This window comes from Numida meleagris, chromosome 1 (genome assembly GCF_002078875.1).
Source record: "Numida meleagris isolate 19003 breed g44 Domestic line chromosome 1, NumMel1.0, whole genome shotgun sequence".
NCBI lineage: Eukaryota > Metazoa > Chordata > Aves > Galliformes > Numididae > Numida > Numida meleagris.
Window position 1 is genome coordinate 192,658,746 of NC_034409.1, and position 27,227 is coordinate 192,685,972.

The 27,227-nt window shown below is 62.6% G+C and overlaps 2 protein-coding genes and 1 long non-coding RNA gene across 11 annotated transcripts in view; 2 read left to right on the forward strand and 1 right to left on the reverse strand.

The window, feature by feature from the left end:
- LOC110392112 (sodium-dependent proline transporter-like) overlaps positions 1 to 3,864 on the forward strand; it is a 9,282-nt gene extending 5,418 nt beyond the window's left edge. Inside the window, exons 5-15 of the mRNA XM_021384074.1 lie at positions 499 to 548; positions 650 to 788; positions 865 to 999; positions 1,108 to 1,211; positions 1,330 to 1,454; positions 1,543 to 1,655; positions 2,021 to 2,155; positions 2,262 to 2,361; positions 2,564 to 2,682; positions 2,777 to 2,950; positions 3,262 to 3,864. Of these exons, the coding sequence (XP_021239749.1) occupies positions 499 to 548; positions 650 to 788; positions 865 to 999; positions 1,108 to 1,211; positions 1,330 to 1,454; positions 1,543 to 1,655; positions 2,021 to 2,155; positions 2,262 to 2,361; positions 2,564 to 2,682; positions 2,777 to 2,950; positions 3,262 to 3,402 (1,335 nt within the window). The 3' untranslated portion in view covers positions 3,403 to 3,864. The remainder of the gene's footprint in view (positions 1 to 498; positions 549 to 649; positions 789 to 864; positions 1,000 to 1,107; positions 1,212 to 1,329; positions 1,455 to 1,542; positions 1,656 to 2,020; positions 2,156 to 2,261; positions 2,362 to 2,563; positions 2,683 to 2,776; positions 2,951 to 3,261) is intronic.
- Positions 4,019 to 27,227, reverse strand: part of STIM1 (stromal interaction molecule 1) — a 55,386-nt gene continuing 32,177 nt past the window's right edge. For 5 of the 9 annotated variants that reach the window (XM_021384068.1, XM_021384067.1, XM_021384063.1 and 2 more), the window contains exons 6-12: positions 25,125 to 25,302; positions 21,325 to 21,502; positions 16,991 to 17,158; positions 16,066 to 16,166; positions 15,443 to 15,678; positions 11,132 to 11,513; positions 4,019 to 5,786 (exon numbers count right to left, since the gene is read on the reverse strand). In XM_021384068.1, the coding sequence (XP_021239743.1) occupies positions 5,267 to 5,786; positions 11,132 to 11,513; positions 15,443 to 15,678; positions 16,066 to 16,166; positions 16,991 to 17,158; positions 21,325 to 21,502; positions 25,125 to 25,302 (1,763 nt within the window). In that variant the 3' untranslated portion in view covers positions 4,019 to 5,266. Of the gene's footprint in view, positions 5,787 to 11,131; positions 11,514 to 13,752; positions 13,834 to 15,442; positions 15,679 to 16,065; positions 16,167 to 16,990; positions 17,159 to 21,324; positions 21,503 to 25,124; positions 25,303 to 27,227 lie in introns of all 9 variants that reach the window. The other 4 variants (XM_021384064.1, XM_021384071.1, XM_021384070.1 and 1 more) reach the window with 2 other exon arrangements.
- Positions 12,048 to 12,794, forward strand: LOC110392114. The gene is made up of 2 exons (XR_002434221.1): positions 12,048 to 12,189; positions 12,318 to 12,794. It is a non-coding gene; the product is annotated as an uncharacterized LOC110392114 (long non-coding RNA).

Here is a 27,227-nt window from a genome sequence, read left to right on the forward strand (position 1 = left end):
GGTGATGATGATGATGGTGGTGGTGGTGATGATGATGATGGTGATGATGATGATGTTGGTGGTGATGATGGGGGTGGTGGTGGTGATGATGGCGGTGGTGGTGATGACAGCAGTGGTGATGATGATGATGGTGGTGGTGATGATGATGGTGATGATGGCGGTGATGATGGTGATGGCGGTGATGATGGGGGTGGTGATGACGGTGGTGGTGATGATGATGATGATGGTGGTGGTGATGATGGTGGTGGTGATGATGATGGTGGTGGTGATAGTGATGATGATGGTGGTGGTGATAGTGATGATGATGGTGGTGGTGATAGTGATGATGATGGTGGTGGTGATGATGATGATGATGGTGGTGATGATGATGATGGTGGTGGTGATGATGATGGTGGTGGTGATGATGATGGTGGTGGTGACGATGATGGTGGTGGTGATGATGATGGTGGTGGTGACGATGATGGTGGTGGTGACGATGACGATGGTGGTATCTTGCAGAACGCATCAGGCAATGCCACCCACACCAGTGCCAGTGAGGCTTTCTGGAAGTAAGTTGGTGGAAGCAAGCTGGCTCCATCCCCCAGTCCCATGGCGTGGGGGCCCTGGGATTCTGCATCCCTGTCCCGCTGACCCCCGCCCCACACCTCAGCGAGCAGGTGCTGGGGGTGACACACAGCTCTGGCCTCGGGGACCCCGGCCCCGTGCAGTGGCCGCTTGCACTGTGCCTGCTGGGAGCCTGGCTCCTGGTCTTCCTCTGCATGCTCGGGGGCATCCGCAGCTCGGGCAAGGTGAGCGGGGCGGGGGCACGGCCGGGGCTCGGGGCTGCTGCTCCAACAGAGCGGGGCTGAGCCGTGCCCTGTGCAGGTGGTGTACGTCACGGCCACCTTCCCCTACCTGGTCCTCCTCATCCTCATCATCCGCGGGGCCACGCTGCCCGGCTCCCTCCACGGCGTCCGCTTCTACCTCTCCTCGGACTGGAGCAAGCTGCTGAGCGCGCAGGTAATGCCGCGCCGGGGCCGGGCGCTGCCGGACCCGTGGGCACCCACGGACGGGGGCAGTGGGGGGCGGGTGGGAGCCTGCAGCCCCCCCATGGCCTCGTGCCCCCAGGTGTGGAGCGATGCGGCCTCGCAGATCTTCTACTCGCTGGGCATCGGCTTCGGGGGGCTGATCTCCATGGCCTCCTACAACAAGTTTGACAACAATGTCATCCGGTGAGCTGGGGGTGGGGGCTGGGGGGCAGCAATGGGGATGTGCAGTCCCTGGGGATGTGTGGGGTGCCCCGCTCCATCCTCCCCGTGGATGTGGGGGTGGTGATGCCCTCCCCTGCAGGGACACCCTGGTCATCGCCATCGGGAACTGCTGCACCAGTTTCTTTGCTGGCTTCGCCATCTTCTCGGTGCTGGGACACATGGCCTTGAAGAAGGACGTCCCCGTGGGCAGCGTCGCTGATTCTGGTACGGGTTTGGAGACGGGGTGCAATGCGAGGGGATGCGGTTGAGCACCACGGTGTCCTCCCTGCTTCCTGATGTCCCCGCTCCGCAGGCCCCGGGCTGGCATTCGTGGCGTACCCCGAAGCGCTCTCCCTGCTGCCCGGTTCCCCGTTCTGGTCCATCCTTTTCTTCCTGATGCTCTTCATGCTGGGAGTGGACACTTTGGTGATTGTCACACTGGGAAGCCCCACGTCCTGCCCTGTGCCTGGCCTTGGGGTGCCAGGTACACCCTGACCTTGGCACGCACGTGACAAAATGTGCACAGAACGTGGGGCTGGGGGGCTCTGCGTGTGGGGCTGCCGCTGGAGTGGGATGCAGCCACATCCCCAGGGTTGGGGTCCACCCAGGGAGGAGAGGTTGGGGTCTACGCTGACTGGCCCCCAGCGGGGATGTGCCCATGGTTATGGGGTAGGGATGCAGCCACCTCCCTCTGGCTCTTGGCCCCCAGTGCCATGGGGACAAGGATGCTGTGGGGACCATCCTGGCAGAGGAGGAGTTCATGACCCTCTCCCCACATTCCCGTCCCTTAGTTCGGGAACATTGAGGCCATCACCACCGCCATCCTGGACGAGTTCCCAGCCCTACGGGAAGGGGGGAAGAAGACGATGCTCCTGGGTGTGCTCTGCTTCTCCTTCTACCTCCTGGGGCTCCTCCTCGTCACCCAGGTGCGCGGGGCCCATCCTGGATGCATCCCAGGTTGGGGGCACAGAGGGCCGTGCCTGCACCCTGCATGGACCCCTGGCGCTGACCCCGCGCCCTGCCCACTCGCAGGGAGGCATCTTCTGGTTCACGCTCATTGACACCTACAGCACCGGCTTCGGGCTGATCATCATCACCCTCCTCATGTGCGTGGGCATCGCCTTCTGCTACGGTGAGCAGAGCCGGGGGGCTCCGTGGGGCAGAGCCGGGCTGTGAGGTTCCCTGCACCCTGGGAAGCAGTTTCTGCACCTCCCACCCATGCATGGGGCCGCTCAGCACCATCCCAGTATCCTGGGGGGCACAGGGGCTGTGGGTGCCCGGGACAGAGCCTTGCTGGGGGTGGGGGGCTGGCCGTGACCCCCTGTGTCCCGCAGGCATCGAGCGGTTCTGCCAGGACATCGTGACCATGATCTGCCGCTGCCCGCCCTGGTACAGCCGCGTGCTCGGCTACTTCAAGCTGTGCTGGGTCTTCCTCACCCCCTGCCTGCTGCTGGTAAGCACCTCTTGGTTGGGGTGGGGGGCAGCCCGGGTGGCCCTGGGGTCCCCGTGATGCTGTCACCGCACCGCTGCCCACTCCGCCCTCACAGTTCACGCTCATCTACACGTTCCTGGAGATGTACAGCGTTCCCCTGCGCTACGGCACCTACGAGTTCCCAGCGTGGGGCACCAGCCTGGGCATCTGCATGGGCGTCCTCAGCTGCGTGCAGGTCCCCATCTGTGCCGCCGCGGCCCTGTGCCGCCAGACCGGGACCCTGAGCGACGTGAGTGTGAACAGGGCAGGGCGGGGTGGGGTGAGGAGGGGATGGGGTCGGGATGGGGATGGGATGGGGATGGGGATGGGGATGAGGACAGGGATGCAGATATGGGGATGGGGTCGGGATGGGGATGGGAGCAGGGACGCGGGCAGAGCAGGGGCCGCCCCGGTGCTGGGGACAGGGACAGAGGGCAGTAGCAGACTGGGGGCGATGCTCTCCCCTCACCAAGAGAGAAAAGGGGCCGAATCCATGGGGCCCGGGCGCAGGGTGGAGGCTGAACCGCTCTGCAGCCGTTGCCCACCCCCGCGCGCCCGCAGCGCTTCCACAAAGCCACGCAGCCCTTCCGCTCCTGGGGGACGGGCTCTGCCGGCGCCGCGGCCGAGGACATCATCGAGGTGCCCTTCACCATCACCCTGACCGGCAGCGACTTCACCGCGCCGCCGCACAGCGAGAGCTGAGCCAGTGCCGGGACAGCGCCCATGGTGACGGACCCCAGAGCGCGGTGATCGCTGATCCCAGCACGGATTTTTATCCTCTTTCCTGGAAACATTTTATGTGCTCCTGAAGACGCCTTCAAGGGGCTCTCCACGCGCAGGGCTCCAGCCCTTGGCTGGCCCGTGGGCATCGTCTCATCCGAGCGGTTTGGGGCGGCCGCGTGCACCCCTGCCCCGACCCAGTGGGGCCGGCAGAGTCCTGCCCACAGCAGCCGCCTCGTTGGGGCCCCGTGCATGTCCTGAGCCCGGGACTAGGCGGCCCAGGGTGGGTGGGCCTGGAGCCTCGGGGGCTGTGGGCACACACCGATGCAACGAGCTGTTTTCCAGCCCGCCGGCCCTAAGCGCTGCTGGACGGGTCAGGTGGGGATGAGCCCACGTGGCAAAGCCTTCCTTGGAGGCTGCCCGGGCACCCCCGGGTGGTGTCCTCGGCCCGGTCCCGGTGTCCGTCTGTCCTTCCCGCGGGCACCCAGCCCCGCACCCGCTCTCCCCGCTCTCCCGCTGGGCACAACCCCTGCCCCGGCCAACCCAGCCGGACCCCGCTTCCGCGGGGCAGGAAGAGAGCACAGCAGGCGCCCGCTCGTAAAATAGACTACATGCTTTATTGGATTGAAAAGTTTTATGAAATGACCAAAAATAAAATAAAATAAAATAAAATAAATCGAGAGTTGGCAGAGGCGTCACCACCAGTTCCGCTCCGTGGATCTCCGACCCCTCCTCCGGGAGCAGCGCCCGGGGCCGTCCCCGCGCCCGGAGCGCAGCAGCGGGCACTGCAGGCACTTAAGTCATTGAGAAGAAATTTTCACTTATCTCAAAGCAACAGTGTCACTGTCTAACTACCACCTACGAAACGAAAAACACCTTTACAGCCCTTCCCGCGTTGTCAATGTACGTGTACACGTTCCTCTGGCACAAAGCACGGCCCCGGAGGCTGCGCGCGTCCCGGCCCTCCCCTCACCTCTGCCCTCTGCGGGTCTGGGTCGGCCTCGGGGCAGCAGCTGCCCCCCAGGGTGGAGCTGGGTTGGGATTGGGGGGCGGACAGGGCACAGAGGGGGCAGCGGGTGCCAGGGCAGAGCCCAGCACTGAGCGGAGCCGGACCGCGGCTCCAGCAGCCCCAGGCACCGCTGCCCACCGGGCCCCGGGCGAGCCACCTCCGCTCACCCCGTGCCCACACTTGTAGGGCACGCAGCCCGCCCCACAGCGCGGCCATCCGTCTGTGCCACCCCCAGCCCCGAGGCGCAGCCCTGCCCCGCTCCCTGGGCCGCACACGGAGCCGGGGGCAGCGGGGGCTGCTGTGCCCCATCCCCAGTGACCGCGCAGGGCGGCACTGCTCGGGTGCGAGCGGGAATTAACGCTGCCGGGCAGCGCCGCTGTGCACAGCGCCAGGGGACGGGGGCTCAGCGCGCTCCTGCCCATCAGGAGCTGGGAGGGCATCACCCCCCAACCCCAGAGCCAGGGCTGCAGGGCGGCTGCCAGGCCGGACAGCTGCGTGCAGGGCGGCAGAGGCAGAAGAACCGAACAAGAAACGTAAAAAAGAAAAAGAAAACGAAAATAAAACCGCATCGAAACCAAACCCAAATGCCGTGTGGCCGAGCAGAGGCGGGATAACTGGAAGCCATGCACAGCAAAGCCGGGGACTACAGCAGCGGGGAGGGGGTGTCAGGGCGGCTGTTGCCTTCAGGGAGCGGGTGTCTTCTCGCTTCTCAGACCGGGAAATAAATAAGTTTAAATAGCTCCTCCCGCCGCGGGGACGCGGCTCCCAGCGCCCGGGGCCGGGCGCGCTCCCCCGGTGCCTGGGGGTCGCTCCGTGGGGTTCCTCCGCCCTCCTCCTCTATTTCCTGGGCTTCTTGAAGATCTTTAGGGGGAACTTTTTCTTGCTCTGGCCCAGGTCGACCTCGTCGCCCGTCAGGCTGCCGTCCTCGTCCCCTGCGCTCTTCTTGGCAGCCAGCTGCGGGATGCGGGTGCTCTTGGCGCTGTTGGGCCGGCAGTCAGAGATGGGGGACGGGGTGTCGGGGTCGGTGGAGCTGGGGCTGTGCGACCGCGAGGAATCCGAGTGGCTGTGCTTGGCGGCCGCCGGGTGGCTGATCTCCCCCAGGCTGGAGGACTTCTCCATGCCGTGGTTCACCATCATCATCTTCTTCATCGCCGAGGGGCTCTCGGATGGCCGCTCCGGGCCGGGGGGCTCCGCGTGCCGGCTGCCGCCGTTGGGGGTGTGCCCGGGGCCCGCGTCCTCGATGGAGCGGGTCAGCAGCGCAGGCCGGGCGGCCAGCAGCTTGGGCGCGGCGCTGGGCAGGCGCTGGGGCTCGATCAGGTGCGGGATGGAGGACTCGGAGTCGCAGCGCGTCAGGTCTCTGCATGGAGAGGGCGGAGAGGCGGTTAGCAGCGCCCGGCACGCGCAGATGGATGCTGCGGCACCGGGACGGGGGCTCTCCCTGCACCTTCCCCCGAGCTCCGCTCCTCCCGCTCATCCCCGGTGCTGGCGGTGGGGGTACCCGGGGATGGGGCCCCGTTGGCCGCCCGCAGCCCGCGGTGAGGGCCCGGCGCCCGGCAGGCGCAGCCCTGCGGCACAGCTGCTCCCAGCGGGAGCTGCTGGAGCGCAGCTGTGGCACGGAGACCCCGACCCATGGCAGCGGCCCCGAGCTCAGAGTGCAGCCCCGTAGCCACAGTTGCGCCCGGATCCCACCCGAGACCCCCGGCCCTCAGCCCGCATCTGCGTGCGCTGCCCGGCCCCATACCCGCAGACCGACCCCAGCACTGGGGTGGGAGCGCAGCAGCACGGCCCGAGCCCCCCATTAGAGGCTGCAGCCAAGGCCGTGCCCCCCGCCCAGCCCCGCAGCCCGGCCCCTGCTGCACAGCGGTTTGTGCCCCCGCCCGGTGCCTTCCTCCTGTGGTGCCAAACGCAATGCAACGCTGCTCTGCTGCCCTGAGCGGCTCCCGCTGCTTTTCAAAGGGGGGGGGGTCACAGGGCAGGGAAAGCCACAGGGCTCCCCTACTGCTCTCACCAAACCCCTGCCCTCACTGGGATGGACCCACGCGGCTGCTGGCCCCACAACCTCTGCCCCTCACGGCCCATTGGGATGCGGCATCCCTGGTGTCCCCCGTGGGCCAGGCAGCACCTTGTGAACGGGCATCGATGGATGAGCCACTGCAGAAACACGTCGCTAAGGGTCACCCAGCGGGACTGCACCAGTGCAAGGAGGGCAAGGTGCCCCTCACAGCACTGCCCTCTGGAATAGTAACAAACCCATGGAAAAGAACGTGGAGCCGGGGCTGACCACGAGCCAGCAGTGTGCCCAGGCAGCCAAGAAGGCCAACAGCATCCTGGCTGTGTCAGAGCAGTGCGGGCAGCAGCAGCAGGAGCTGCCCGTCCCTCTGCACGGCACTGGTGGGGCCGCACCTCCGTGCTGAGCTCAGCCTTGGGCCCTCACTGCCACGAAGACATGGAGGCCCCGGAGCGTGTCCAGAGAAGGGAGCGGAGCTGCCAGGGGTCTGCAGCACAGCGCTGTGGGAGCGGCTGGGGGGATGGGATGGGTCAGTGTGGGGCAGAGGAGCTCAGGGGAGACCTCGTGGCTCCACAGCTCCTGGAAGGAGGTTGTGGCGAGGGGGGGTCGGCCTCTGCTCCTGGGTAACAGTGATAGGATGAGAGGGGATGGCCTCACGTTGTGCCAGGGGAGGGTCGGGTTGGTCGGGCACCGGCACAGGCTGCCCAGGGAGTGGGGGGGTCACCATCCCTGTGGGTGTTCAGGAACAGTGGGGATGTGGCACTGAGGGACGTGGGCAGTGGGCATGGTGGGGTGGCTGGGCTGCGGGTCCTGGAGCCCATTTCCAGCCTTCATGGCTCCATGAAGTTCACCCACGCATCAACGCCGGCCACCGCAGCCACAAGAAGCGTGCGTGGCTGCAACGCCCGCTGCCCTGCAGCTCAAAGCAGTAACAGCACCAAAGGAAGGTTCCTTTCTTGTAAAGCAAACCCAGCCAGTAAAGCAAACCCTGCCTCTGGCTGCCATGAGCACCGAGGTGTCTGGGAAGGGCGGCTGAAAGAGATGTCCTTGAAAACGAGAGGGATTCTACAGCAAGAATAGGACTTCATATCTTTGATGACATCAGGAGCGCCTCATTCGTGACGAGGGGCAGCACCTTGCAGCACCCACGAGGTGACACAGCACCCGCTAGGCGATGCAGAGCCTCTGCTCCTCCTTCCCCAGGGGCCATTCTTAACCCACAAGACAACAGTGGCCACGATGTCACAGCCACTGGTGGGGAAAGTGATGCCAGCAGATGGGGAACGTCCTCTGGGCACGGAGCTGCTCTGCCTCCGACCGCACGCGATGGAAACCTGACCCGGGACAGCTGCTCCATGCTCACAGCGGGGGCGATGCCGAGGACATGGCGGGGATGTCACCTCGGGGATGTCACCTCGGGGATGTCACCTCAACTGGTGGCACCGAGGGGCACTTACTGCTGTGAGCCCACCGCTGTCAGCACTCGGTGGGATGACCCCCCCCGACTGCTGGGCTGGGAACCACGGGCAGGAGGAAGGAGCCCGGCACGGCCCTGCGGAACGCTGCCAAGGAAATGCCAGAGCTGTCCGTGGGGACATGAGGACACCAGGGCTGTCCGTGGGGATGTGACGCCAGGCACACGCTGCCCCGCTCCTGTTTGCTCAGCACGCCGCCGGGGCTGGGCACAGGGACAGAGCGGGAGGGGTTGCTGGAAGCTGCCGCCGAGCATTCCTGTGCTATGGCAGAGCTACCAGCTGCTCCCTGCTCCTGAGCTTGGATCCCAGCACCAACCAGAGACCCGGGCACCTCGCTCACGCTGGCGTCTCCCAGCACCTCTCCTTCCTGCGCAGCCGGGCGTGCTCGCAGTGCTGGGCACGGAGGCAGGAGCTGGGCAGTGCTGTGCTCCATCTGGGCAGCGCTGTGCCCCATCTGCCCTCTCCTTCTCCCTCCCTCCCGTGCTTCCTCCCTCACCGCTCCGGGAATCCAAAACGCCCACGGGGAATGGGAGAGAGCGGGGAGATGAGGATGCGTTGCATTTGGTGAGCAAAAGAAGCAGAGAACAAACCATGGCAGAAGGATGGACTGGTGGCGATGGAGGAAGGGGGGAGAGGACGGGAGGGCAAGAGAGAAGATGCATGGACGACTTCTCAGCTCTGCAGCCATGGGACGATCTCCGGGAACGGGCCCCTGCTGCAGCACGCACAGGGCACTGCGCTCAGCAGCGCTCGGAGGCTGCAGTGCTTCCCTTCTGCTCTGGCACAGCTGCACACCACTCCTCAGCAGACTGCTGCCTGCCCCTCTGCTTTGGCCTGGGCTGCCGCCTCCGCTCCTTGTTGGAGAAGGGTCAGCAGCACACGGGGTCGGTCCCGCAGCCCCACCTCCCCCGTTCCCCACTGCTACCACGGAGAGCCGGCACCGGCGAGCAGAAACCCCTGTGCACGCAGCCCTGCGGCCCCCGCAGCCCCTCAGGTGACATCGACAGACACACAACATCAGCCTTCCGAATCACAACAGCTCTGACCTGGTTTGCACCGGATCCTCTGAAGCCAATTGCAAAAGAGAAGCGAACAGTGAGCGGTTGCCGTGCGGCAGAGCTCCCTGGGAAGGCTCTGGGCTGCCCCCCTCGCCCCACGCGGGCTGTGCCGATCCCATAGCCCCAAACCCCCGGGGCAGGGCTCCCTCCTGCCTGGGAACACGGAGCTCCGTGGGTTCTGCTTTGATCCTCAGCCTCGATTCCCCGGGGTGCTCCCCAGCTCGGATCCCCACTGCTGCGCTCGCCCCCCATCGCAGGGAGCCAGGGCTCTGACACCGGGTGCACGGGAAGGAGCAGGGCGCTGGCTGTGCTGCAGCGTGCCTGCAGGGCAGCGCTTCCACGGGGATGCACCGACACAGGGGCTGCTAGGGATGCGGCTTGACAAAAACGTAAAAGCAACAACTTCGCTTCACCCAATTCTCCATCTCTGTTCTCCGCGCCGAACAGAGGCGGAGCGTGGATTTCGGGGTCTGCTCCTGCAGAGCCGAGCCAAATCTCACACCAAACGTTCGTGCTCTGTAGGACTACAGCACCGTGTCACTGGGGACAGAGAGCAAGCAGCCTGCCTCCAGCAAGCAGCAATTAGCTCCGATTAGCTCCGAGTGCCGGAGGGGAACGGGAGAAGCCGGCCATGCCTCCCTGGGCAGCCCCCAGCACCGACCCATGCAGCGCAGAGCAGAGCACAGCGCTCAGCCCCAGTACAACCCTGCTGCCAGAGCCGGGCAGGGCGGCTGGGAAACAGCACGGTGCTCCCACAGCGTTCCCAGTTGCACCTCTCTAGCCGGGAGAGCCTCTGCTCCACCCAAGTTGGCAGTAATTAATTGGAATTTTAATTACGCCGCTTCTCCTAATCCCCAAACAAACACTGCCCAGTGAACCAAGTCGCTGCTTTTGGAGCCGGTGCGGCGGATTCCCGCAGCACAGCTGGTGCCCCCCATGCTCCCCTGCCAAGAGGCACAGCCTGGGGCTCAGCCTGCTGCTGTGCAGCACCCCACTGTGCAGCAACCCGCCCCACAGCACCCCACAGCTCAGCACCCCACGCTGCAGCACCCCACGCTGTGCCGCGATGCCAGGCCCTGCAGCATGCTGCAGGCGCAGGGCTGTGACTCAGGACAGCTGTCTGCTGGGGCAGGTCAGTGGGAGTAGCACAGCCCTGCCTGGCCCCCCAGGAGACCCCCAGCCTGCTCCCATCAGCTCGCTTGCGAAGGGCCAGGACTATTCTTCATTTCACCATGGAGAAAGCAAACAAGGCGATGCGGCGCGGCCACAGGGCAGCTCCGGGAGGGGGTTCCATGGGGCTGGGCACAGCCCTTGGCCTGCAGTACCCTGCACTGTGACCCTGGTGGGCCCCCCAGGCCTGGGGGCTTCACTGCTGCTCCCGACAGACGCGGGCTCAGTCTGCCCAGCGCGGCGCTGTGCTGCCACGAGCAGGGTGGCACAGAACCTCCCGCAGCGCTGCCCGCGGGCATCCTGGCTCCGAGCAGCATGGCTGCACCGACCCACAGCTCCGTGCTGGCTGCTGACGCTGGGATGTGGGATGATGACGGCCGCTGTGTGTGCAGAGGGCCCCGCAGAGCCCCTGCTCCTCGGCCGAGAGTCACCGGACCGCAGCCCGAGATCCGGGAACACAGAGCTGTGCCTCGCACCGCTGCTGCTCTGAGATCCCTCAGCTGGAACGGGTGTGCCCCGTCCCCAGCAACGCGGCGAAACGCCAGGTCCTGTCAGCACCACGCTCACACCCCCCGGCAGCTCCGACGCGAGCTCACGGCACGCGCCCATTGTGTTTCCTTTGCGGTTCGCTTGTCCACACCCCGAGCACACAAAGGCTCCCTGCGAGGTCAGTGCCTGCGTGCCGGGTCGCGTCCCCCTGTCTGCAGCACCCGACCGTGGGCTGACACCCCGAGAGCCAACCCAGCTCCCCTGGGTTTACCTACAGCTGAACCGCAGCGCCCGCTGAGCTCATGGAAATGGGAACGGAGCGAGGAGCGCTCCCTGGGGATCCCCTGAGAGGGGAGGGGGGGAGGAAACACAGCTACGGGTAAACCACGAGGCAGAGGCCCCAGAGGAGAGGGGGGAGGAATCTAGGAGACAGAGCACCCCAGCAAGCAGCAGCCCTGGGACACGGCAGGCAGGAGGGAGCGAGAAAAGAAACGGCATATACCCAAAGCTCTCAGTGCCACAGCGAGCTCCAGAGGTGACATCAGGAGGGGGCAGATCGGGGGTGGAGTCCATCTGAAGGAAATAAGAGGTGGTGTGATGGTGATAGAGAGGGTGGACATGGGAAGCAGGTGCAGGAGTGGCGGATGAGGAGCAAGAGGTGGCGGTGGCGGCAGGTGACGGACCGGTGCCAGGAAGGTCAGAACTGAAAGACTGTCCGGAGGAGAGGCTGTGCATTCGCCGCAGGGACACTCGGCCCGCCAGGTGCTGGCCAGGCTGGCCCGACTCATGCTGGCCGTGCACGTAACTCTCTACCAACCTCTGAGATCCGTGGCCGTGCTGGGGGTCCACCAGGCGTTGGCGAACGGTGCTGGGCAAAGCGGGAGCTGCAACGAGAGAAGGGAGAGCGCTGAATGCAACCGGGAGCCCGTGCGCCGCGACACGGGATGCGCCCACCGCCACGGGGGGGGGGGGGGATGAAATGACACGACACGACACAACACGACACAACGCGGCCGTGCCAGCCCCCGGCCGCAGCACCGTGCCCCTGCCCCCCGCCCCGCGCCATCGGCCGCGCCGCTTTGGAGCAGAAGCGTTAGGGCTGGTGCCGCTGCTCAGCATGCCACGTTAAGGAGCGGCTCGTGAGAAACTGCGCCCTGCCTTCCCGCTGCACGCGGGTGCTTTCTGAACACCTTATCTGACCGCCCTGCTCGCAGCACAAGGCAGCTGCGCGGTTCACCCTGCCCAGCCCTACCGGGCCGCTCCCCAGCCAGGCTCCTCTGCAGCCAACGTGGGCACGTCAGCACGGCCGGGGCACAATGCAGCTCCCCCAGCACAGGCACCAACCCGCCCCTGTGCCCCGTGTCGGGGCCGTCCCGCTCCTCTGCAGCCCGCGGGTCAGTGCAGGGATGCGGACACAGCTCAGCCCCACGCCCTCCCTGCAGCACGGAGTGGCTGCCGGCCACGGCAGACGTGTGGGAACTGGGGACTCATGGGGCCGACGCCAGCTGCCACCACACCTGGGATTATCACAGGGCTGGCCCCGAAGCGGCAGCATTTTAGGTAACACGGGCCAGGGAGCTCGGTCCGTCTGCTCTGCCCCAAACCCCACGCTGCACATTTCGGAGCAGGGCTGGCTCTGTGCACTGCACCAGCTGGCACTGCCACACGAGGCTTTCCCTCTTTTGCAGGAGATAAGGTGTTCAGGATCACATACACGGCGTGAGGAGGGCGTGTGAAATCGGTTAAGGAGGGGAACAGAGAGGAAAGCTCAGGAGTGAGGCAGGAGAGCTCTGTTGGGAATCGAAGAACCAGCACATCACCGCCATGAACACATCCCCCAAGGAAATCAGGGTCTCCTGCTGCTCCTCTGGCAGCAGTGCAGGATCCCTGCTGGGATGCACCTCGAGTGGGAGGAGGAACGGCAAGAACCACGCGGGCATCTTTGTTATTGTTGCATTCCCAAGGCTAATGACAGCTTCCCACAGGACCTCACTGCTCAGGTTTGCTCCTTCTTGCTTTCTATTTCAGATTTTTTTTTTTTTCCCTGGACAAGTTGAGAGCTGGAATTAAGTGAAATCGAGCCACGGGGATTCCAGATGGAAACCAATCCCTTGCTCCGGTGGGGACCGCAAAAGCTCATGGGGGAGGGAGGGAGCAGCCCCAGTGCCAGCCAGGAGCAGCCAGAACCCCGAGCTGCTGCGAGCGCTGCCCCAGCTCGGGTCAGCATTGCCTCACGCTGGGGGTACAAGGGCTCGAGCTCTACAGAATAACCGACCACAGGGGACTACAGGCTCCTTCTAGAGGTGGCACTTGGGGCCATGGCTTAGTTGGCCATGGTGGGGACGGGCTGGGGGTTGGACTGGATCTTGGAGGTCTTCTCCAACCTTAACAACTGTGTGATTCCATGGGCTTCTGCCTGTCCTGGGACACGTCTTTCCCCCGTGGGCTCTCTCTTCCTGCCCTCACACTCCTCACTTACAGCTCAGCACGACACAGCTTTGTGCTCCCCTTTCCCTTGTGACAAGCTCGGGACCAAAAGCTGAGCCCTGCCCGCCCCTGGCACAGCACAGCCTCACTGCCCCAGCTCTATTGCAAACAAGCATCCTGCTCGGAGCCTCGAGCCCCGGCGGGCAGCGACGCGGAGCTGCACTCACTCCTCCTCCACTGTTGCAGCTCCAGCTGCAGCACAGAGGCCCCGTGCCACGCAGGCTGAGCCCAGGCCTGGGGCCTGGGGACAGGCTGGCACAAAACACAGCACCGCTCAGTTGATCTGATTACACACAGCTGGGGCAGCAATGGGGAAGGCGCTGGGAGGGAAGTGCCCCCTCCGCCACCCGCAGCCCTCGGACTGCCCCGCTGAACAACGCGTGGAAGCAGCCCGCCGGATCCCTGCCTTCTAAAACCAAATCCCCGCAGGGCAGCGAGCCGTGATTCTTCCTCATCCCACCAAGCTCTTCCCAGGGGTTAGTGGAGGTGACTCAGTGAAGACAGGTACGTCCGTTAGTTTTCCGTGCCAGAAAGTTGGAAAATTTGTGTATGTATTTTTTTAGTCCAGAAAAAGGGCAGAGTGTAGAACAAAATATATATATATATATATGTTTATATAATGAAAAAGAACCAAACCAGGGTATTTCCAGAGGGACTGATCCTCCGAGGACAGAGACGAGCGATCGCTGAACCTGCGCCCAAAGAGCCAGGCTGCGTCTGGGGAAGGGCAGGGGTGGGAAGGGAGAGAGAAGTGACTGCGGGAGCAGCGGCTGCAGGCGGCCCCGAGCGTCCTCCCGGTGCTGCTGGTGCACAGCAGCAGAGTGCTCCGCAGCGAGGTGCTGGGGCTTGCAAACAGCCCCGAGTTTCGGGGACTCGCTGCAGGCGGCTGCAGTGAGGCTCAAAGCCCCTGAGCGGGGCTCGCACCTTACCCACGTCCCTAGCTGCAGAGCACGCCTCCGTTGCTATTCTCCCTCATTAACACCTACCTCGCACCTCTGTATGTGTCAGAGCTGTCTAGCTGCGTTTTAATTGTAACTTGCACCAAGGACGGAAGGACACGGTGGCATTAAACCTCGTCACACGCCGTCCAAGCCTGCAGGCTCCATGCCCCGCGCCTGCTGCTCCCACGGAGTGCCCACAGCCCGTCCCTCCTGCAGGCTGCCCAGCTGCTGCCAATCTCTCCTCACCTCTGGGTGCTCTGCGTCGCTGCCCTGAGCTGTCCTGCTCCAGACCTTCGGTCCCTCCCTACCCCTGAGCGGGCCGACCCCAAGGGAGGGAAGATGATGGGGCACCGACACCTCCTGCAGGGCACGTGGCCGCCCCAAACCTCCTGTTCCCCCTCCCACCCCTGCCAGTTACAGACCCGGTGCTGACGAGGACCAGACCAGCAAGTCACCTGAAGCAGGCAAACTGGAAAGCTCGCTGTGTCTAACGCTGCTGGTGTGGGCTGCTCTGCTCCCAGCTGGGCTCAGAGAGCTTGCTCCTGCCAAGGCTTCCCTTTCTCTTAGGCGACTAGAGATAGGAAACTGTAGGTGGACAATGCATGCTGGGAGAAGCGAGGCCACATGTGAATCTGGGTTGGCTTGAACATGGGTGCTGGAGCCACGGCTGATTCACAAACCTCTTCCAGAGAAGGAGCCGTAACCCAAGACCTCAGCTGGGAGCGAGAGGCACGCGGTGACCCAAGCTCAGCCCTTCCTCTGCGATACGTGAGCACCAAGCCTTGCTCCCTGCAGGAGCGGAGGCACTCAGCACCTGGATGCTCACAGCCTCTCAGGGCGATGGCACACCTGGAGATGGGCACTGTGGGTTCATCCTGTGCTCCGGGGGAGGTTTAGCAGCAGGTGGAGGCAGGCAGGGCTCCCGGCAGGCGGATCCTCCTGCTCAGCGGGGTACGTGTCTCCCTGTCCCTGTCTGTCCTGAACGAGCGCTCCAGCCAGAGGGAAACGCGCCGTGTTTGCCCCACTCCTGTGCGTGCCCACTGCTTTGCTGTCCCTGCAAACACTTCCTGTGCTCAGTGAGTTGCACAGAGCAGCACGGGTAGAATTAAGCGACGAACACGACCCGTGAACGACTTCACCCTGCTGGAATTAAGGGGCTCCAAGTGACCCGCATGGCCTGGCACCCAGCGGCACCGCCAACCCAAGCACCTAACCAGCTCCCTTCCATCCTCAACCAGCAGTGCAGACACCTCAGCTCCCCCAGCACACGGTGTCTGTCCTACGGTTCCCTTCCATGGCTCCCTTCCACTCCGTGACTCAACGCGGTGCTCGCTCCCCACGCCTGCCCCACCGCCCGGCGCCCGACGTCCCCGCGCCCGACGTACATTGCATGGACATGGGAGACACGATCTCTTCGTCCAAGTCGTCCACGTCGTCGGTCATGATGAAGTGCGAGGGGTTGGGCCGGGGGGTGCCCATCCAGCCGGGGTCGATGTTGAGGGCGGACGCCAGCGTGTGGATGCCCGGGTTGTTGACGATCTGGAAGCCGCAGAGCAGCTCGATCTGCTGCCAGCGATGCAGGCGCTCGCGCAGCGCCGCCGTCACCTCGCTCAGCGCTTGCCTGCGGACAAACAAGGCGGGCGTTGGAGGCAAAGCACAACTGCCTGCAGCCACGGCTGCTGGCTCAGCTCGGCGTCCTGCCTCTGCCGGCGTCCCCCCCTCCACATACAGGAGCACAGCAGTAACCCTAAGGCAGCAACAACCAAGTCATCCAGGGAGAGGATGAGGCTGCAGCCTCCCAGCTTCCCGTGGGACTCTCAGGGCTCTGCATAAGCACGATCTGGTCCTTACACACACAGAGGGCATCGGTGGGCAGGAGCAGGTCCAGCCCCAGCCGTGAGCTCAGCGCAGGAGAGCGGGGCGCTGGCACAGCCATGGCACAGCACGCTTGGAGAGCAGGAGGCTGGGGAGTTGTGCAGGGACTGGGAGGACTTGAGGAGATACTCACTTTGCAGTTAAGATTTTGTGATCGACGTCATCTAGAGACGAGCTGTGAGCAACGTGAAATGTTCCAAACAGGGTGTTGCGCTTCTTCTTGATTTTTTCAGCCTGGAACGTTAGCAGAAAGAAAGGTCAGAGGAAGAAGACGACCTCATGTTTCCTCCTGGACAAGAACATCCTGGAGGGGCTGGGACAGAAATAGCGCTGCAGCTGCTGGCACACGTGCAAATAGTGTGAAATGTCGTTGGACAGAGGGCGGCCCCCAGCCCAGGGGTGAGCAGGGCCCCTCTGGCTCCCCAGACACTGGGGGGACCTGAACTGGCTACTCCATGCATAGAAGGGCTCTCTCAGAGCCTGCCCTGGTCTTTCTCGTGAGAGGACTATTACAGAAGTGCTGTTCGTGCCCTGAGGTGGCTGAGTTTTGTCTTTTCTTTTGTTTTTTAAACCTTCCTTTTATCCAAAACCAAACTGTCCACACACAGATCTTAGGTTCCCAGGATCTGTGGCATTAGCTGGAGACTTAAAAAGACAAACCAAGGACACGGACGTGGCACCTGGCACAGCAAAATAAAACCACTGACACGTCACGTCCATCGTAACAACATGTTAGGGCAGACAGACTTCCACGAGCTGTCAGCTCTGGCTGCTGCACATGTCCACAGAGATGAATGCATGTTACAGCAGCTTCCCTGCTGCTCTCAGCTCCTCGGCTGGCACAGAAAACTTGGAACGACTGGGAATACAGGGAGGGTGATTCACTGCTACTGTTCACGTGCGCATTAGAAACTGTGTTGCCTGTGCATGTAGGACAGCCAGAACAGGGACTGTGCATATGGAAAGGAGACGCAGAACACACTGTGCAGGTTCCACTCCCAAACCTTCTCCCTGGGCAGCGAGGAAAAGATGCCGGAGCGAGACACTGAGATGCTCACCCCTTCCTTGGCCACCAGGAGTTGCTTCTCCGCGTTCTGCTTCTTGATGTTGTAGTACTGCACCTCCACCTCGTGGGTCAGCTGCAGCCACTTCTGCAGGGCCTCGGGTGCAGCCCAGCTGCAGTGCGACTCCAGCTCCTTCTCGGCGTTCTTGAGAGCCATGCGGACCTGTGGAGAGGCAGCGGTGCCGCGTTATGGGGAGGGGGGACGGCTGCTGCTGTGCTGCATCGCTGGGCTGGGGCCAATGGGTGGGGGCCAACGAGAGCAGTGCCGGGTCCCGCACTTGGCTCACACCGACCCCACGCAGCGCTGCAGGCGTGGGGCAGTGGCTGGAGGGTGTGGGAGGAAAAGGAACCGGGGCTGACCACGAGCCAGCAGTGTGCCCAGCCGGCCAAGAAGGCCAACAGCATCCTGGCTGTGTCAGCAGCAGTGCGGGCAGCAGCAGCAGGAGCTGCCCGTCCCTCTGCACGGCACTGGTGGGGCCGCACCTCCGTGCTGAGCTCAGCCTTGGGCCCTCACTGCCACGAAGACATGGAGGCCCCGGAGCGTGTCCAGAGAAGGGAGCGGAGCTGGGAGAGGTCTGCAGCACAGCGCTGTGGGAGCAGCTGGGGGGATGGGATGGGTCAGTGTGGGGCAGAGGAGCTCAGGGGAGACCGCGTGGCTCCACAGCTCCTGGAAGGAGGTTGTGGCGAGGGGGGTTGGCCTCTGCTCCTGGGTAACAGTGATAGGATGAGAGGGGATGGCCTCACGTTGTGCCAGGGGAGGGTCGGGTTGGTTGGGCACCGGCACAGGCTGCCCAGGGAGTGGGGGGGTCACCGTCCCTGGGGGCGTTCAGGAACCGTGGGGATGTGGCACTGAGGGATGTGGGCAGTGGGCACAGTGGGGTGGGCTGGGAGATCATGGAGGTCTTTTCCAGCCTTAAGGATTCAACACTTCTATGATAATCTGCGTAGCAATGCACCGGCAGTCCTGCCAGGCAACAGCTGGTGGCAACACAGGGTTTGGAAGCACCAAAAAAAAGAGGGAAAAAGACTCTGGACAGCTTAACCTCAGTCACACAAAGCAAGCAGTGGAACAGAACAGGGCAGGGCTGGCAGCTGTCCCACACGCAGCTTGGGTGCTCGTAGCAGCCTGCAGCGCTGTCCTCCAGTCCCATACGCGGGCTCCCCCACCCCACAATGCCTGCAGCGCTCCGCTTGCATCCCAAAGGTGAGATCCTTAGAGTTTTAATTCCTCCCCAGGCCTCGGTGACGCTGCTCACCGCCGGCAGCTCCTGTGCCCCACAGTGGCTGTAATCCCCAGAGCTGACAGCGCCATATGTTCCGAGAGAAGCAGTTCAGGCGAGGATACAGAGCGCTATGCTCAGTGCTGTGCTCTGCCTGCTGCCCAAGGCCTGCGGCCTGCTGCGTGCTGCCTGAAGCTTGCGGCCTGCTGTCTGCGGCCTGCTGCGTGCTGCCTGAAGCTTGCGGCCTGCTGTCTGCGGCCTGCTGCGTGCTGCATGTTGTGTGCAGCCTGCTGCCTCCTGTGTGAGGCTTGCTGCCTACTGTGTGCTGCCTGCGGCCTGCTGCACGCTGCCTGAGGCCTGCAGCCTGCTGCCTGCGGCCTGCTGTGTGCTGCCTGCTGCATGTTGCCTGCTGCATGCTGCATGCAGCCTGCTGTGTGCTGCCTGCAGCCTGCTGCGTGCTGCATGTTGCCTGCTGCCTCCTGTGTGCTGCCTGCTGTGTGCTGCCCGCTGCTGCCTCCCGCCCTGCTCAGCCCACGGCCCCTCCTTCCCCCACAGCTCTGCGCCGAGCAGAGGGAGTCTGTCAGAAGAAGACAGCTTTGCACTGGAGCAAGAGGACAAAAACACTGGGACACAAAGCACGTGCTACGAGGCCAGGAAGAGAATGTCAGCGGGTGGGCTCTTCGGGCCTCACCTGTCCCGGCCCGCTGCTCCAAGCCCCTCCTGCCGCAGCTCAGTGATCACTGCATGAGCAGGGGGTGGTGAGCAGTGAGGCACCGCAGAGCCAGCACTACTTCTGGTACCAGCTAGGTGTGCACCCATCTCGGTGAGCACAGCGTGGCCTTGGCCATGGCACCCAGGGCTGCTCCTGGAGCGGCTGCAGCCCCGTCCCCACCCGATGCAGAGCTCTGGCTCTGGCGGTGAGCCCGTGCACCGGCAGGAGCGGAGCAGTGCTCGGACACACCGTGTGCTGCGGGGCCGGGGGAAAGGGAGCAGCACCCGACAGCAGCCGGGACATGGATGGAACCAGCGGTGCTCACACAACCACATCCGTAGGGGGGAATGAACACAGACAGAGGTTATATGGTATATACTCCCACGTGAAGACCTCTAAGGTCCCGTTCTGACCACCAAGTGACAGTTCATAAAGCAATGAGTGCCTTCTGAACCTGGGCCGTGCGGTCACGGTTTGGGCACGTTACAACCTTGCGAGGAGAGGTTCGGTGCAAGCAGCCCGGCCCCTGGACACTGTGGTCCTGAACACTCAGTGCCATGCGCCGCGCTCCAGCGGGAGCTCCCAACCCCCCCGAACCATTTTAGTGGTAAGAATCAACGGGTGCAAAAGAAGGTCCTGGTTTAATATCCAGCGGGACCAAAAAACCGGACTAGTTCCACAGTCAGTGGGAGTGATGGGTTACTGTGTCTGGGGGTCACTGGGATGGTGACTGTGTTACAGGCACACGGTGGGGGCAGGCGGACGAAGCCAGTACTCACCCTCCCGAGGCATCCTTCATGAAGGCCTCTGAGAAACAACAGAGAGGTTAAGTCACCTCTGGTTTGCAGCTTTCCTAACGGGTGCCAAGGGCAGGGACGGTGGGAACAGATGAGACTACCCCAGCAGCACGTGGGGCAGGAAGGCTCGGGGCTACAAAGGAGAGCCCTGCACCCCACGGAACGGCCCCAGCACCAAAGGGCTGCACTTCTGCTTGGCTGAGCACAGACACCCAAGGGCGTGCTCCAAAACAGAGCTCGGTGCGTTTGTGGAGAGGCCGTGTGACAAATTTGGATCTCGGATGGAGAGAGCAAAGTCGGCCACAGGAGGCTTCAGGCGTTGGAACTGCTCTCATTCCAGCAAAGAAGAGGAAGGAAACTTGCTGCTTGCTGCCTGCTGGCACGCCGAGCCGCAGCACCCCGCGGCTCCCTGGCTCCCTGCCGGCCAAGCACTGACCTCTCCCCGTCCAGCAGAAAGCATGGGCTCTTCTTTCCTCTCCTTCCTCCTCCGTGGAGGTGGAGCGGATGGGACACGGCCGGGCCGGGGGCACACGGACGCCTCAGGGCAGCCAAGGAGCTGCTGGGTGCCCGGTTCTGCCTCCCGCTATTTCACTTGGAACTGATCTGTAAGTTAAGGTCAGATCAGAATTTTCCCTCGGGTGAAGAGGGAACGGGCAGCCGGATTTGTGCTTTGGACTTTAAAGCTTTGCGGGTTTGAGCAACAGGTGGCTCGGGGGCACAGTTCCCACTCCTCTCTTTGCTCTCTGCTGCCGAGGCAGGCGCCGTCAGCAATGCTGTTTATTTCCATCTCTTCCCTCCAGCCTTCACTGTGGCTCCCGGGTTTTCAGATGTCGCACTGGAAATCCTTTTTCTGACCTGTGACAAATTACTCCTACAGGGCCACACGAACGCATCCTCTGCCTGCACTCCGCTGCTTCCAGCATCGTACACAAAATCCTCCCCAGGTCTACGTTTCGATAGGTAGCCCAGGGATACAGCGGGACATGCACAGTCTGAATTTAAAACTAATGTTTCCAAACACTGCACGTGAGCTCTAACCCGCACAGATTCTAACCTAGCGACAGACTGAATTGGAAGGAAGTTTCCTTCGCGCACCTCTGCAGCCAGGAGGAAACAGCAAGAACAACAAAGTCACCCCACGTCTCTCCTAAACCCACAAACAGGTGGAAAAGAGAAATCCGAGGGCTGGTGTTCGGAGGGGGTTCGAGGCCGTCGGTGGGGCACAGCTGCAGGCCAGGCCGCACTCCTGCCCTGTGGGGCAGCCCCACAGCCACCACCGCCCCCCCCCAGCTGCCCAGCGCTGCTGGTCGCTGTGGGAAGGTGACAGAAGGGGCAGGTGATTTCAGGTGGCTCTGAGCACTGACGGAGCTGGGGGTGCCCCTGCTCATTGCGGGGCGTGGGACCGGGGCCTTCAGGGATCCCTTCCAGCCCAAAGCGCCCTGTGATTCTCTGATCTTTTCCTCCACAAAGCAGAGTGTTAAAGCAAAGGCAAAAGGGCGTTACGAGCAGCATGGCTGCTCAGAGGGCGGGCGCAGTGACGGGCCACACGCTGCTCCCACGCCGTGCCGTGCACGTGTGCGCACCACGGGCCGCCCCTCACCTGCTCCAGCTCCTGCTCAGCGTACTTCTGCCTGCTCAGCTCGTTCTCGGTGCCCTCCCGCAGCTCGCGCAGCCGGTGCGCCTCCTGCTTGGCGATGCTGATCTCATCCTGCAGCTTCTTCTCCAGGTGCACCTTCTCCACCTCCACGGAGCGATGCTCCTCCTGAGCCTTCTGCAGCCTGCGGGACAGGGAGATGGAAGCTGTGTGGAGCGGGCGGCGTCGCGCACACGAGCCCGTGGCGGCCGCCCCATCGGCCCTGCTCCTATTCACACCGTGCCAGCAGGGATCACAGCTGGAAGGTCGAGGAGAAAGCTCACCGTGCTGAAAGAAAGGAAATCGCCGGCTCCGGATTCCCACCTGCATTGCGATTTTTAAAACGCTCACTGCTTCCACTTGGATTTCCAGTGCTTTTACAAAAATGAAGACCTCTGCCTTCAGTAAAAAAAACAAAACCCGAGGGGAAGACACGCTGGGCAGGAAGGAATGAGCAGACAAACGTCTCCATGTCCAGCCTGCAAAGTGCTCACACTTGGACAAGCACGAATCCTGCCTGGAAGCGAGCGCTCCTCCCTCAGCCTGAAGGGCCGGGACGCTCAGAGCTGCAGGGGACGCAGCAGCAGGACCGGGTCCTGCAGAGCGATGGCATCGCAGCTCAAATGCCAGCACACACCAAGGGCACGGGTCAGCTGGTGAGGTCAGCAAGGCAAGAGCACAACCAGCAGTGCTACAGCACACGGCTTGCCAGCAACAGATTTAAACCAGCCCCAGCAGAAAAGGAAAAAGTCCCCCAACGCCACAGATGGAACCACCTCAGCTGTAGGTAAGCGCCCTGAGCAGCCACCCCGCTCCTGCCCGTCCCACCCCACTGGGCACGGACAAAAGGGAAAAACGATCCTCAGCCACAAACCCCGCTCTGTGCAGCACACGGGGGAAGTTCTGCCGCCCTGCAGCCAACGTTGAGCTCAGAGTGTGCACGTCCCAGGGGAAATGTGTGCAGCCCATGAGCAGAGCAGGGAGCAAGGATGCACAGAGCCCATGAGCAGAGCAGAGAGCAAGGATGCAGACAACCCATGAGCAGAGCAGAGCAGGGAGCAAGGATGCAGAGAACCCATGAGCAGAGCACAGAGCAAGGATGGACGGAACCCACGAGCAGAGTGCAAAACAAGGATGCACAGAGCCCATGAGCGGAGCACAGAGCAAGGATGCAGAGCCCACGAGCGCTTGCTCTGCAGGCTCATCCTTGGCACCCAGACAGCAATTTACAACAAATCTGGACTCTCGGCAGCCATGATGTTGGCTCTCTTCTTGGAAAAGGTTTATTTTCAATTTACAGCTCTGTTGAGAAACTCCAGTGTTTTTCTTCCCAATTAACAGAGATTTTTGCCAAGGCGTTCCAAGTTTTCAGATAAACCCACGCTCTCTGCCCTGAGCTCATTGCTAAAGCTCTCCCATACTAGGGCCATAAGAATTCCAAACCACCCAAGTATCTCTATTTAAAGGAGAAATTTCCCTGTGCTATGATGCAGAATTCCTTTCATAGGAATTTTATCCTCAAGACAATTTCCAAGAGCACACTACCACTGCGTTCTCCCTCCCTGCTGGCTGTTGCTAACAGCAGAGCCCTGTTTTCTGATGCTGGCACTGGACAAAGCCACCCCCTGCTTTGCAGTGAGCTCCAGGACAGAGCTGCACCTGTGACATGGGCACGAATGGAGCTGGCAGCTCAGCCTAAGGTCTTCAGCATACTGGGAGCATGCACTGATGTGAACTTGTACTGCTTGCTGGGCCACTGGGGGGACTGGAAAGATTCGATGTCGAGGGATGTTCCCAAAACATGAGCCACAAATGGCGGTGTCAGAAACCCTCGGTGTCTGTCTTCCCCTCTCCAATCTCCAGGAACACACCAGAATTGTGAAGAGAGGAACAGTGGCAGCACCGGGCTCCTCCTGCGGACATGGGCAGCACTGAACTTCCATCAGCTGGGGCAGGTCGCTTCGAGCTCCAGAAAGGAGTTCCTAGAGAGCAAGATTCTGAGCAGAACTGCCTAACTGCTGCCCAGGCCCATGGGGACCTGACCTGGGAGCTGGGTGGAAAGGAACCTGAGGGCGTTCAATGAGGACAAGTGCAGGGTCCTGCACCTGGGGAGGAACAACCGCAGCGTCAGTACCAGCTGGGCTGAGCTGCTGGAGAGGAGCTCTGTGCAGAAGGACTGGGGGTCCTGGTGGATGACAGGTGACCATGAGCCAGCAGGGTGCCCTGCGGCCAAGAAGGCCAATGGGACCCGGGGTGCACTGCACAGAGCGTGGCCAGCAGGGCGAGGGAGGTTCTTCCAACCCTTCCAAACCCTGCACTTCTGTGATTCTGTGCTTAGCACACATGGTTGATGCCTCCTCACCTGGTTCTGAGCTCAGGTTAAGCTCCCCAGGCCCACCTGCTCCTTTCCAGGTGTCCCCAGCACAGCCCAGGCCGTCTCCTGTCCTGCCCTGTGCCACGGATGCCTGCTGGTGCGAGCGGCGGCTGCAGGAGCTGCACACCCGGGGGTTCCCTGGTTCTCTGGGATATATCCTGGCTGTCACGTAGAACTATGCAAAGCTTTGTGAAATGAGCCGTGGATTAGAACCCGCTCCTTGGCAGGCAGACAGGAAAACTCTTCAAGTCAAAAAGAAAGCAGGTCACACATCTGCAGCGCTGACGTGGGCGCGCTGCGTTGGGCACCGCCAGCCCGGTACACTTCTACGCGCCCTCTCCCCACGCAGACACCAAGCGACGCCGTCGCTGCGGGCGCAGAAAGGCTTTCAAACATCCCCCATGCATGGATGGCTCCCAGGGCTGCTGGGCAGGGCAGGAGCCCTCCCAGGGCGCAGTGCTCCACAGGGCTGCGTGCTGAGCCCTGCCCCTGGTGCTGCCTGCAGCGCTCGCCAGCAGCCGGCACGGCGCCGGGCGCCTCTGCTGCCAGGGAAGCCGCGGGGAACGTCGCCATCGCCGAGCGTGGCAGCCAAACCAAGGCCGAGCCTTCAATGTTCTGTTTGAATTGCTTTCGAGCAGTTGGAGGCCAAGCCTAGCGTGCCCTGTTACTTGCTGAACTGCTAAATCTACCCTTAGAAATCACCTTGCCGAAGTCAGAAGCTGCTGGTTTGTCCCGCAGCCTGGCGTGCCCCTTCCCTACCCGGAGCCCTCCTGCCTGTGCTCTCCAATGAGAGGTGTGCCTGCAGCTCACCTCCTCATGTTTAACACTCCAAATTCCTTCCATTCTTGCAGGAAACCCTCCTGGACCGCTGTCACAGCGCGGGGGAGCGCTGACTTTTACCAGCACTCAGAGGAAGCAGGAGGGGATGTGTAATTCCCCCCTCGATTGCTCCCGCTGTCTCAGCGTGCTTTGTGTGGGTCAAAGCCTGCGGGGATCAGCCTGGATGTCAACTAATGAACTCCGTTACCTCCCAGCCTTTAAGAGCCTCTTTCCCAGCGAGGTACAGATCTACATTATAGTCCTATGCGTTTGGGGGAAGACCCCAAACTCAGGTGGGGTGGGTGTGCTCGGGTTGCTGCTTTACCCCCACGCACTGACGTGGTGCAGGCAGCAAGTCCGGCTCTCCTGACGCCCCAAACGATTTTTCAGAAGCAGCGATGGCAATCAGAGCAGAACGGGGACCCAACGCACAGGCAGAGAGCAGGGGAACAGCACGGCAAGGAAACAGAGCTGCACACGGGCAGCCCCTGGGCACGCAATGCCGCTCGGGTCCCCCCAGCTGCAGCGAGGGTGCAGGAAAGGCAGCGGCCGACGCGGGACGCGCAGCGCTTACCGCTCCTGCAGGTCGTGCAGGGACTGCTCGGCCCTGTGAAGACCCTCCAGGTCCTTCATCATCTTCTTCATGTGCTCCTTGGAGTAGCGGTTCTGGATGTAGGCGAACCAGCAGCCGCCCACCCCGATGACGATGGACACCACCAGCATGAAGTCCTTCAGGTGGTTGTGCCGCGTCACTGCAAGAGAAGGAAACGCCGCTGAGCGCACGGCACCAGCGCGGGCTGCGAGCACCGGGGCTGCAGGCAGGGCCACGCGGGGAGGTCGCTGGGTGGCCCTGGGTGGCCTTTGAGCTGGGCCATTTAAAATAACATCACCGTGCCCCGATGCCAGGTGCGCTTTGCAGCTGGAGCTCAGGAGCGGTGCAGTGCAGGGAGCGGAGCTCTCCTCCCTGTCGGCTGCAGGGCAGCAGCAGCACGGCCACGATCTGCTCCCACATTTTCCCTGAACCCCTCTGCTCCTGTGCATGCGTTTGCATGCGAACGGCGCAATGCAGAGCCTGGCGGTGCAGAACTGGGGTGGGACTGGGGAAGCCCTGAGTTGTGCTTACCTTCACGTGGACCCCAGAGCCCTCTAGGGCCTCGAATTCATCTTTGCTTCCTTCAAATACAAGCATTGTGGGGAGTGGGAATAAAACCCCAAACCATAAAACATCCTCCCTCGAAATGACGAAGCTTCCCCTCCTTCCCACGTGTGTGAGCACTTCAGACTTGGCACAGCGCAAGGGAGTGCCGGCGTGTGCCCCTAACCGGGTGCAGTGGGGCAGAGGGGCACGTAGGGGCAGAGCTGTCCCCTCGGTGGGAAGGACGGCTGCCACACCAATCTGCTCCCAGCATGGAGTGAGCCCGCTCCTCCAGCTCCGGTGCACACCCCTTGGTTCCCCCTGTGAGGAACCCACGGATGTAAAACGTGCGCAGAAGGGCACGGGAGTTTGTCCTCTCGTCTCGGAAGAGCGGCACAAAGACACTGCTGAGCAGTAACCAGCACCTTCGGGCTCTACAGAATTGCCTTGTCATTTGGAGCTGAGGCACCAACAGTATTTATAGGCCCCGGAAATCCCGGGGGAGGGCCAGCTCGGCTGTTAGGAACAATCCCTGCTCCAAAGAGCGGCCAGCGCCGGCACAGGCTGCCCGGGGAGGGGGGTCCCCGTCCCTGGGGTGTCCCAGAGCCGTGGGGATGTGGCACTGGTGGCTGTGGGCAGTGGGCACGGTGGGGTGGGCCGGGGTGGGGCTCCTGGAGGCTTCCCCAGCCTTCGTGACTCCGTGATTCCATGGAATCCCGGCATGCCCCAGGAAACCACCAGGAAACCTCCACTTCAGGTCAAGGCCCAGCTGGGCACTGCAGCTACACACAAGGCTCCAGGCAGCAGAGCCAGGTCTTGTCCATCACCATGCACAGCTCTGCGCCCCGATAAATCCCTGCTGCCTGCACAGAGCTCAAGTAGAAAAGCCCTAAGAAGACAGAATCCAGAATCCAGACTAATTCTTGTCTGTGCAGCTCGAAATGAGGCCACGAGCCCACGAAGGTAGCTTCAAAATGCAGCTAGAAGAGCGGATGCTTAATAGCAATAAGCACACTAAATCTGCTGTTAGGAAAAAAAGCCTCGTGTTTGACCTTGGCTCTCTGATGCAGTTCTCTTTTAAGCCAAGAACAACTGCCATGTGCCGTAAGTGGGAGAAGATGAGGCTGTTAAAGGCTGGCGTCCCCCCAGCACCGCATGACACACACAGGCCCCGACCCCTCCCTGCCTCCCAATTACAGAGACTTAATTACCAGTGACATCCTCTGCCCTCACTGCGCTGTGTCCAAGCACTGCAGCCTGACCCTGCGTGCTGTCACCGCCTCTCCCACGGCCCTGCCTGCTCCCAGCCCTGCTCCTGCTCCTGCTCCCATCCCTGCCTGCTCCCAGCCCTGCTCCCGGTCCTGCTCCCATCCCTGCCTGCTCCTAGCCCTGCTCCTGGTCCTGGTCCTGCTCCTGCTCCCGTCCCTGCTCCCATCCCTGCCTGCTGCTGGTCCTGCTCCCATCCCTGCCTGCTCCCAGCCCTGCTCCTGGTCCTGCTCCCATCCCTGCCTGCTCCCAGCCCTGCTCCTGGTCCTGCTCCCA